At 24.7% G+C, this 11,638-nt stretch overlaps 1 protein-coding gene across 1 annotated transcript; it reads right to left on the bottom strand.

Annotated features, from left to right (window-relative positions):
* Positions 1-805: 805 nt before the first annotated feature.
* On the bottom strand, positions 806-7,168 carry LOC145831335 (deoxyuridine 5'-triphosphate nucleotidohydrolase-like). The gene is made up of 4 exons (XM_082938554.1): positions 7,004-7,168; positions 4,070-4,281; positions 1,915-1,985; positions 806-936 (listed from the first exon to the last, which is right to left on the bottom strand). The coding sequence occupies exons 1-4, from the start codon at positions 7,156-7,158 to the stop codon at positions 880-882; spliced, it is 495 nt and encodes a 164-aa protein (XP_082794680.1). The 5' UTR covers positions 7,159-7,168; the 3' UTR covers positions 806-879.
* Positions 7,169-11,638: the final 4,470 nt, after the last annotated feature.

The raw sequence follows: 11,638 nt of genomic DNA, 5'->3' as shown, positions 1-11,638 counted from the left end.
ATCCGCTTTGGGGATCTATGAATTCAAGTTTAGAATGATAGTTTGTTTAATAAAAAATAATATATAACAAAAAATGGTTTGTTGTGATGATCATACTGTGAATTTACATGTTTGAAACATCAAGAAAATATTTTGCAAATAAAGAGCACGATGAAAATTTACCTTTTAATTCTCTTACAATAGATTTATTTGAGTTTAAAACAAAGATCAAAAAATCCCTTCTTTTTACATAAATAATTGTTTATGTAAAACTGGATATGTTTAAGCTTAATAGATTACTTGTTTTTATTCAATCTTTTTGTTATTATGTTTATTTTCATGCACACATATTGTTTTGAAAAAACGGACTATTGCTTTTTTCAATTATATCTGACCGGATCTCAGATAGAGAAAATATCTCATTTTAAAATCAGTATACGGATCTTAGCATAAAAGAACGGATATGGATCGATTTTATACTTTGATTTTGTATAAAACTAAAAGAGGTTCCTTTTTAATATTTACTTTTTATCAAGTTTGAAAAAGTAAGCATGTTACTTAAACTTGAGAAAAATGTTAGAATTTAAACTTTTCAAAATATTATATCCATTTTATTTTCTTATTTTTATCTGCAAGTAAACTTCTTTTAAATTTACTTTATTAACATAACTAATTGTTATTGAACTAACCACTTAACTAAACTGTTTTATAAACAGTTTAGCCAACCCACCTACCTAGACTAGTAATTTTATCTATTAAGTTTAAGCTGGACAGCTTTTCTAGTTTGTTAGTTAGGACATCAGAAAACGTTTTTTTTATTCAAAAGGCGGTATATCACAATAAGAATGTACAGAACATAATACAAATGAGAAAAGTAAAAAAAAAACTATAAGAAAAAGTTTATTTCATTCCTGTTGACCCGAAACCCCCTTCGCCACGGGCTGTGTCATCCAAGTTCTGTTTAAAAAAAAAGTTATAAAATTTAGCAACTAAAATAACGCTTAGAATAAAGGCAAATTCAATTTGATTATATTGATCCGTATCAAAAATAATTAGATTAGAAATACATTAAATTCTAAGTATTTCAAGGTATCAGTTATTTACTAGTTTAGTTGTAAGCTGAACGAATCAGTTCAAAAACTATTTTTCAGTTACTACATTGTATGTTAAATACTCTCGGAGGATTTCAGAAATACGTATTAAAACTGCTCAAATTGACCTACTTTTTTTTAGGAGAAAAATAACTATATTTTTATTAATGCCAATAGCTTTAAAAAGTAATACAATTTAAAGTAAAATAGGTACTAAATTTAAAATAGGACTAATTATCTTGATACAATTCAGAAACTTTGAGTTAGTTTATACTTAATTTTTTGTTTAATAATTTGCAAAATAAATATTTTATTAAACTAATATTTTTATGAAAACGTACCAAATTAAAAAGAAAAAATTAAGTTAGTTTAGTTTTTATAAGTATAAAAGAGACAGGAAATTATTTTTTAATTTATTTAGTTTCAAATAACAATAATATTATTTTAAAGTTTCCATTCTTTTTTACTACTTTTATTTATTTTAAATATTCTAAGTTTTCATTTTAGTTTTTAAAATTAATTAGCGAAGTATTTTTTTCTAATTTTTTAATATTAAAACAATGTATACAAATAAAAATTATAACTGACATAGAATTATTTAACTATTTTACTGATGAAATCATTGAGTGAAATATTGTTTATGTAAAAAACTTTTGAAATATTAAATATCAACACTTATTTGCGTTTGCTAAAGTAAAATTAGAGAGCTGGATTAACTATTATAATCACAAGAAAAAATCATATTTAAGCATAAATTAATGTATTTGCAAACATTATTACTATAAACAAAATGTGTCCAATTAAATTTATTAATGTTAATAAAGTTAATTTAAAAAACTCTCACTTCACATTCTTCTATTTGCGGAAGGTATATTTTTTCGCATATCAACTGTGCTATCCTCATTCCTTTTTCAACTGTGAATTTAAATATTGTAACTTGTTTGTATAAAACATCAAAGTTCTATACTTATTAATAAACTAAAAGCTCACTTTAAATTCTGCTTCCTACATTGTTTATAAAGTAGGTTGTTTGGGTGTTTTTTTTTACTTATATAACTACAGGGTCGCCACACTGTTTGTCAAAAAAAACTTGTCTCTAAGTCAGTGGTCTTCACATTGTGCACACCAATGGGCATAAAATTACTCAAACATGAACATATTTTTAAAGTGTTTTTTTAATTGTCAATTTTTTTTTGTCTAATTATGTTTAAAATTTTAGATTATACAAAGTTAACAGTTTTTAAAACATATTTATATAGAAATATATTAAAACATTAACAATATTTTTACACTTTAGTCTAAGTTTGCACAAAATTTATTTTTCAGTCGTACAGTGTCACAGCAAGCTTATAAAAAGATTGAATACCACTGATTTAAGTGAGCAAAAACTAGCTGAGTTTGTTTTAAAACCACTCTTAAAGTGTAATTCACATTAGGTAGGGAGTACTTGGGTGGTTTTTGCTGGACTTATTTGGACATATGAATCGGATGTGTTTAGGGTTCATTAAAAAGAATCCAAAAAATGCTGCTTAAAAAACTAATTTCAACTCCAAAAATCACATATTTTTTGACTTGAATAGTAATAAAGTAACCTCTTATACATATTCTAAACTTATAAGTTAAATCTTGAATGAAAGCTTATGATTCCAGGCATCCATTTAAATTCATTCTATGACATCATCATTAAACAAAAACTTTGTTTGTAAAGTTGTACTTTTTTTTCTAATGTAAAAAGCAAATTATTTTGCTGTTCTCATTTTTAGTTTCTTTGATTTAAAAAAAGGGTGTCCCAAGAAAAAATAAAATACTATTTTGACAAAAATTAAATCACATCTACTATCAACTCAGATTTCTTATAATAGTTTTCTACTATGAATATGCTTTAGGTTGTTTTTTGTTAACTAGTAATGAATTAAACAATAGTTAACATCAAATCAATACTAAGTAAAATGGAACTTTACTATGTGTACAATATTGCTCTTAGCGAAGTATAAGTTTTTATATATTATATTGATAAAAGTTTATACCTTGCTAAGTGCTAAGTCTTGTAAATAGCATTTATATAAAGTAAGTACAATAATAAACTGCTATGAGTTTAAAACTAAAAAGGATTTGATCAAATTTTCTAAGTTAGAGAATTAAAACATTTAAACAAACTAACACATTAAGTTTTAATTAACTTAAACCAAAACACTTAAAAAACTTAAACTAATAGTATTGTGAAAACAATAACATACTTAAAACTAACTAGAAGAATTTAATAGTAATGAATAATTATTGTTTAATTAAAGAAAATTCTTTATATTCAAACAATAAAGTTTTACTATTTTTTTAAATTTACATGCAGTTTTTATAATATGTAGGTCTAGTTCTTTTACTCTTGGTCAGGCGCTCTCAATAATCATAATATCTGATAACTGGAAGCGAAATAAAACTTATATCAACATGCAATTTAAATAACATTACATTATTTTTAGATTCTTCTTAACAAACCCAAAAACACATCCGATTCATATGTCCAAATAAATCCAGCAGAAATCACCTAAGTACTCCCTGCCTCTATTCACACCTTAGGTTTTTTTTTTTCAGTTATTTATAGCATGACTGAAGATGTTACTCTCTTTATTTTATTTTACATTGATTTTGATGCTGTTAATTATCATATTTTAAATTCATTTTTAATATTAACTGTTTATGTTATCACCACAAATCTTGTTTTCAACACTCAAATAACAAATTTAATAAATAAACTTAACAAAATTAGTAAAATTGAAAAAGGTTGAAATATATTAGGCAAATGACTTAACTCAATCTCATTTGAGTTCTAACAAAAAATTAGCATAAATTCGAAAAAAATTTTTTTTTAAATATAAAGTTGTAGAAATAATAAAAAAACAATGCAATCTCATCTAAGTTCCAAAAAAATTGGACTGAGTTATCTTAAGTGGCATGAGTGCTTATAAAAACTTGATTAATAAAATTGTTGATAACTTTGAAACCTTTAAAATCTTCCTTGGCAAAGTTGAAGAGCAGCACTTTCACGTGGCTCCTGTAATCCTCATCAATAACTCCCGCTCCAACGTCTATGAACTTCTTGCACGCCAACCCCGACCTGGGTGCGATCCTTCCGTAGCAACCGGCCGGCAGGGCTATTTTGATGTCCGTGGCAACCAGACCCTTGTTTCCTGCTTCTATTGTAATGTCCTCTGCACTGTGGAATTTTGTTAAAATTACAGCAGGCTGTTAATCAGTATGTACTAGTAACTAGAATATTGAATCAGTTTGATTTAAATTTGATAATATTTTTTGCGCATTTTGGTCAAGAATTAAAAACTCTAAATACCTAAACAGAGTACTAGATTAACAAAGTTTATTTTCATGTTATTAAAATGAATTCAAAAAATGGTAAAATGGTAAAAAAATAAGCTAAAAATCTGGTCTAGCCTCAGTTAAAGGGAAAAGTTAGTTCTACTTACTAATTTAGTGCTTTTTATGTGTTTGAATAGAACTTGTTAACTTTAATTATAATTTTAATTACTTAAGTGTTTTATTATTTGCTTGAAAATGACAGGATTGAATTTTAGATAAACAAAAATCTAGTTCTAACCATTTTTTATTTTTGTTACTCTAAATATGTTGATTTAATACAATTTAAGTTACAATTATTCAATAGAAGTTCATAAAAAAAATAAATTTAATTAGAAGCTAAGAGTCTCTAGTTTCTTCATTTAACTAAATTTTTCTTTTTTTTAAGCAAAATTTATGAAAAGCATTTATTTTAACAATACTAATTATCTAAACTATCTATCTGAAAATATTTTTTGATTCACAGAAAATTTAGTACAATATTTAAGTAGCAATAACGTTTGGTACTATTTGTCTTGAATTAGATATAATTAATCATAGATGAACACACTACCAGGTTTTATAGTATTATTTACTCAATTAGTATTTTCAGTAAATTTATTATTAGTTTTAGTATGAAAAATCAAGTATTATACAATTGTACATTAGTTTCAAGCATTTAGTTTCATAGGTATTATGTATTAGTTAAAAAGTTTTCAAGCCTGAACAGCAATAATTAAAATACAAAATAAAAACATTCTTTCTCCTTCAATTATTAAGCAACCTTTTTTTATATTTGTTCAGTCTAATTTTTATAAAAAAAATTTAAAATGTGAGAAGTTTTATCTTTTGAACTGGTTTTTAACTCCGGATAATTATTAAAAATTTGACTTTTTGTAGCTTTAACTTATTTGTTTAATAATTATGATAGTTTGTTATAACAGACTTCTCTAAACACTTCAAGAAACACTTAATCAGGGATTTCTAGCTCTTAAAATAATAGATAATAGAGTTTTACAGGCTTGCCATTCTTAAAGTCAATCTGAGATTTTAGTCTCAAAACTATCCTGAGTATTTTATAGAGAAACCAAAATATCCAAAGTCAAGCTGAGTTCAAAATTAAATTCTAAATATCTCAAGTTATACTGAGTTGTCCTAATAAGGGCATAGGGAGGAGTAAATTTATTTTTTCACAATTTGATCTTTCTTTGAAAGAGTTTTAATTAGTTACAGGTTGCTTTTTACATATTTTTAAAATTCAAAATAATTTTTGAGATAAAGCTGGTCAAAGTAAGAGAATATAATAGGTTCCCTATGGGAGGTGCAAACTAAAACAGCAAATAACTAGAAACCACTAAAAATCTATCTTCTCCTACGTTTTTTGAAATAAATGCCTCTAACTTTTATCAATGTTTTTTTCAATATTTCTGTAGGAACTGAACTTGAAAAAAAAATTAAAAAATTTTAAAAATATTAAATAAAAATAATAATTTTTTCACTTTTTTGTCAAAATTTCTCAATTTTAGTTTATCTTAATAACTTAAAACAATTTTCTATAACAAATAGTGATAAATGCTAGAATTTTATACTCGTAGTATTATGCAAACTCACCATGGCAATGGAGCTAGTTCCTTACTTCATTTAGTGAGGCAACTAGATTCACTGCCACGAAGTATTTGATAAATTTAAGTATAAAAATCAACTTAGTTTTGAGCAAGGTTTCCTAAACTTGTTTCATAAGGCCCCGTTCCAGAAATTTAAAAAGCAATAGCCTCCTCCAATAATACTTCTCAAAATACTACCCTACAACTTTTTTTTGCTCTTGATCAACTCCAGAATATCTAGTGTAAGTTTTAAACATAGGTTTTGTACCCCCTTTGCAGATTATGGCCCCCTTAACTTTTATAATAGCCCACTTTTTTTCAAATTATATTTCGACATCTGGTGCCAGTTTTACAACTACCTTTTAATACACCTATATTTTTTTTTTGCTTTTTATCATGAACTCCAAAATATCCAAAGTAAGTTTTAAAATTTTCTTATTATATTTAGTGTGAGTTTAAAAATTTTGTTATATCTAGTATTAGCTTCAAAACTACTCTTAAATATGCTGAAAATCTTTTTTTTTTCATGGTCAACTCCAGAATACCTTATGTAAGTTTATAAGTATAGCCTTATGGCCCCCTCACTAGTCAAATCTAAAAAAGATAACTAAATGTAATCAAGTAAATGGCATTTTCTTTAGCAAAATTTTGAACAGATTTTTAACATGTTTGTACATACTTTAGTACAAATATAATAACAGTATGTATGAAGACATTGAAACTATTGCTTGAGAAAGTAATCAAGAATATCTTTTTGTAAAAGTTTTCTTATGGAACAAATATAATCTTAATTTAGGTTGAAATCTTAATGAACAACTTTACTGTAATTCTTCCAGAGACAAAAGTTCATATGAGCACAATATTTTAGATAAAATTGAATAATTCTGAACTTTTGTATATGTAGGACAACTAGCAAAATAATGGATAATTCAAAATTTATGTTAGGAGTCAGTCATTAAATGTATAGGAAAATTGCTTATATACCTGTAAAGATCATATCCAGCAGATCTTTCTGAGCCTCTGGTAGGGGCAGTGGCGTTCTGAGACATTTTCATGAACTTCAGTGCTGGTTCAGCCATCTTCAGCTTCTTTGCTGGTTGATCTCCACTTTCCAAAATTGTAGCAGTTTCAATGGGCATTTTTTATTTATTTAAAGTCTAAATTTAAATTTCTGGCTTATTTGAGGTTTACACAATTTTTTTTCAGGTAAGTAGAACTTATTTCCTCAAGATATTTTATTAAACCAATAGAACTCATGAAATTTAATTCTCAAGACATAAATAGTTGTTATTAAGTATCTTTATAAGATGTATATAGTTCAAGTAAAATTCATCAGGTGTTAAAGTTAGTTACCAAGATATAAAAATGGTTAATTTGTAAATATTTAAATTCGAAAAATGGGTTTATTTTTAATAAAAAGTAATATAACACAAATTTAGACCTTCTACTAAGAAGGGGGTTATTTTCTAGTAGACAGCCAAGATGTACCAGATACTATTTTACAATGCTTGCTTATTAAAAACTCAAACAGTTAATAAAACTTTAAAAACTTCTAATTAAAATTAAAAAATTTATCAAGACTAGATTATGATTGAAAAAGCACAACTATTTAGATAATAAAAAAGCCAATTCCAAAATATTTCAAACGTTTTGATTTGCTTAACAAATTTGCTCAAATTATTTTAAAGCTAGTGAATATATTTATAATTAGTTAAAGTTAATTTAAATTTAGGTTAATAAATTTTTGTTAGAAGTTAGTCACATCTTATTTCATGATTTTGTTAGGTCTGGTCTTTATATACAAAATTTGAGTCCATAGGGGGTCCAACATTTTTTTTTACAAAAATTAACTTTTGCTTTTATATGAAAGCTTGAAGTACAAATTACAAGCCAGTTTTTATACAATTCAAAAATATCATTTAACTTTTTGTAAAAATTTAAGATATTTAATTTTTTGTAAAAATTTTCCAATATAAACGGATGAACTGCAAATTTTTCTGGGTCAATTTTCTCGAAATTTTAAAATTCACTAAAAATCTATCTCCTTCTTTATTTTTAAGGCAATTTCTTCAAATTTTTAGGAAACATTGCTTATAATAAAAACGTTACTTTAGAATTTTAGTAATTTTAAAAAATAAAAATTTTATCACAAAAACTAAAAAAAAAAATTTTTTAATTCCAAAGTATCGTTTTTTTGTTATGGTATAAAGATTAGACTGTGAAAGTTTGAAGAAGATTGCTTGAAAAATGTAGGAGATAGATTTTAATTGAATTAGTCTTATTTGGGTTTTAGTTTTCCCTTCCCATAGGGAACCTATTATGCGGCCCAACTTTGACTGGTCATATCTCAAAAAATTGTTTGAGTTTTTTAAAACTATAAAAAGCATCTTGAAGCTTAGAAAAAACTCTATAAAATCATATCAACTTGTAATAAACATGGCTTATTTAAAACTTTTTATAACATGAATTATTTAACATGGTCTTATTTAACAATTATTTATTTAACATTTATTTAAAACATGGTTTATTTAAATATTTTTGTTAAAAATTCCGGTTTTTTCAGGCTATTTTCAAATTTAGGTGAAATTATAAAATTCCAGGTGAAATGGCCACCCTGCTGTAGAGAAGTTTTAATCATCTATTATTTAAGTAATTAAGAAGGATGATGTCACAGCAATATCAATGTGGAATTATACTCAATTTCTTTTTTAAACATTAACTTGGGCTACAAATTATATCTTATAAAAACAAAAATAAACTTATATTTTGTTAACTAATAAAATTTAAACATTTAATTGCTTTTATATTAAAATATAAAGGGATTGCATCAATGTAATAATTTATATTGATAAGAGTATTGAAAAAAAATATTGATTAATTATTAAAATATATAATAGATAAATTATTCTTACAACTTAATATATAGGTTGTTTTAAACAAAGCATCTTTTTAGATTAAACATATAAGCTTAAAAAATTGATTTTTATCCTAAAATAATGGTTAAAAAAGACATAAAATTCTATATAATTTCAGCATGATATTGGTGCAACATCATCTTGCCTTATTTTATTTAGGAAAACTTCTAAAACTTGGGTTAACAGAGTGGATAAAGAGTTATAGCATATAATAGGAATAGAAAATTTAAAACTACTTATTTTAGTTTAATTTGAATCAAAATAAAAAACTTATGATAACGTATGGGTCAAATATGTTTTAGGACAATAATCATGTTTAATATTTAATAATTACGAATTTAGATTCAACTAAAAGAAATTTTTGGAGCACAGTTTTGTTCTTTGAAACAGAGAGAATTAGAAGATTTGTTGTTATTTATTATTTTAATTTAATTTGTGATTAACAACAGTGGTAGATTATTGTATCTTAAAATTAAGGAAAAGAAAGTAAGCTTCTGCTCTAATTGAAGTAAATTTTATTCATATAGTAAGTCTTTAAAAATGTTAGAAGAAAAACTTTAGATTATTTTAATTGTTTGGCATCGATTTATTGTGTTTTAATTGTTATAATCTACTTTGAAACTGAAAATTAACTACTTTAATTGTTTAAAACTGCATCTTTAAGGAAATTAACTTTTTTTTTATTTTGATCTAAAATTTATATTTAAGTTATTACAATGCATAAACATAAATTTAACTACAAAACGAGTTTAAATAAACATTATTAATATGTGTACCTTTAATTACTGTGATACTATTCCAATCTGTGAGGCTATGCAGATGGTGATCCAGCAAATATTTCTGCTGTAGTGAAGCAATAAGAGAATTTTATAATTTCTCAACTAATTAACATTAAAAGCGCCAAAACTAAATAGACATTTTGGACCAAAACAAAGTGCAGGAGTGGACAGAGCCCAATGAATACCTAATATAATCATTTAGATCGGGGGTAGGCCTGCAATATTTTTTTATCTAGAAACATATTTTTATCAAAACAAGTTTTAAAATCCTAAGTTAAAATCTTAAGTTAGGCTCTTTATACAGTAAACAATTATTAGAAGTGATTTATTACTGTTTATTTTGTTATGTTCTTGGTTTAAAGTAGTGTTTACTTAATAATACAAATATTTTAAGTAGATGCAGCCCGCGAGTACTATTTTCTATACAGTTTGGCCCACAAACAATTTTCTCTAAAAATTTAGTCCTTGACTTATAAAAACCTTTTGAATTTTAAATTAAATGAATAACTTTTTTTATTTAAGTATAACTTTTTTGTTTGATAGTTTATTTGTAGCTTTGCTTATACTCTTATTGTAAGAATTCTTTAAAACGATTTGAAAAAAAAAAATCTGTTATAAATTTTCCTAAAGTCTATTAATTGTAAATAAGGTATAAACAAACTCTAACAATTTTTTTAGTTTGTTCTATGCTTATGTATATAGTATTCATTAAAAACTAAGAAAAATAATATATATAGTGTATTTTAAGATGTAACGTTAAAAGGCGTTAAATCCTAGAGATCTTGATAAGCTAATTAATTTGTTAAATTGTTTATGACGTAACCTTTCTGCACAACTTAATTTATGTTTCATTTTTTAAAAACTTGCCTATTCTTAAAGCTTTTTTTAGGTTAGTATATGCTTTTATTAAATTTGTAGTTTTTGCAGTGAATTTTATGTTTTTATATCAAACTTTTTTTTAAACTATAAAGTTCGTTTATAGTTTCTTTACTACTCACATAAATATTATTCATAGTTATACATGCTTTTTTTTCTAATGTGTATCAATATTTTATAGACTTCGTACTTCGTAGATCTGTTCTTAAATTTATTTGAGAGCAGTGAAACGCCGTTAGTCGGAATAAAATTTTGAACAAACAGTTTTGAGAAGTCGAAACAGATTCTGTGGTATAGTGTATGTGTATTTTATCAAATTTTTTATTCTTTTTACTTTTTGGTTTGTATTTTTCGTAACACATAGTGTGTTTTTTTTAATGTAAGATTTTACAACAAAAATACATAAAGCAGCATTATCATAAGAATTAATAAAGTTAGTTTATAACTTATCCTTGTTTTTATTTTAAAGTGTGTAACAAGAATAAAAATAAGTATAAAAACAAATGATTTGTAAAAACAAATAATAATATAAACTTCTAATTCCTTTGTCAAAAAAAAATCAAATAAATCAAAGTTAATAATGATGTGTATATTATATGTTTTGGTTTTAAGAAAGCATAATAATAATGATGTGTATATGGTAGTATAATATTTTGTATATGATAGTTAAGGGAAAATGTATTCAAAAAGTATAAAGGCTTATTAAGAACAGTTTTTTAATTATATCTAACTGATTTAAACAAAAGAACAGAAACCTCACTAGAAAGTGTTTCACAACTTATCCGCTCCCGTGAGTTTGATGCTAAGAAACTTGAAAGCTATTTCAATAACCACCATTTTTTTTTAGAAAGAGTTCCGACATTAGTTAAACTGTTTACGATGTATTTATTTTTTGGTATACAATTTTAACTTTACAATGCTTTGTTTCGTTTATTTAATGTCTGTTTTAGTTCTTTGGTTCGTTGAAGAAAGTTAAGATATATTAAATTAACAGATAATTAAGTGTGTTTTTGATTATATGTATGCATAACATTAATGAGGTAGATTAT

Source organism: Thalia democratica, chromosome 3 (genome assembly GCF_965202585.1).
Source record: "Thalia democratica chromosome 3, ktThaDemo2.hap1.1, whole genome shotgun sequence".
NCBI lineage: Eukaryota > Metazoa > Chordata > Thaliacea > Salpida > Salpidae > Thalia > Thalia democratica.
This window is presented reverse-complemented; position numbering and strand designations above follow the sequence as displayed.

What these genes read in the sequence shown, in the direction of transcription:
- LOC145831335 (XM_082938554.1), bottom strand. Translation starts at nt 7,158, where the DNA reads ATGCCCATTGAAACTGCTACAATTTTGGAAAGTGGAGATCAACCAGCA. An exon ending in GCTGGATATGATCTTTACAG is followed by an intron (nt 4,282 to 7,003) that starts GTATATAAGCAA and finishes AAAATTCCACAG; the next exon opens with TGCAGAGGACATTACAATAG. An exon ending in TGCCAAGGAAGATTTTAAAG is followed by an intron (nt 1,986 to 4,069) that starts GTTTCAAAGTTA and finishes TTAAATTCACAG; the next exon opens with TTGAAAAAGGAATGAGGATA.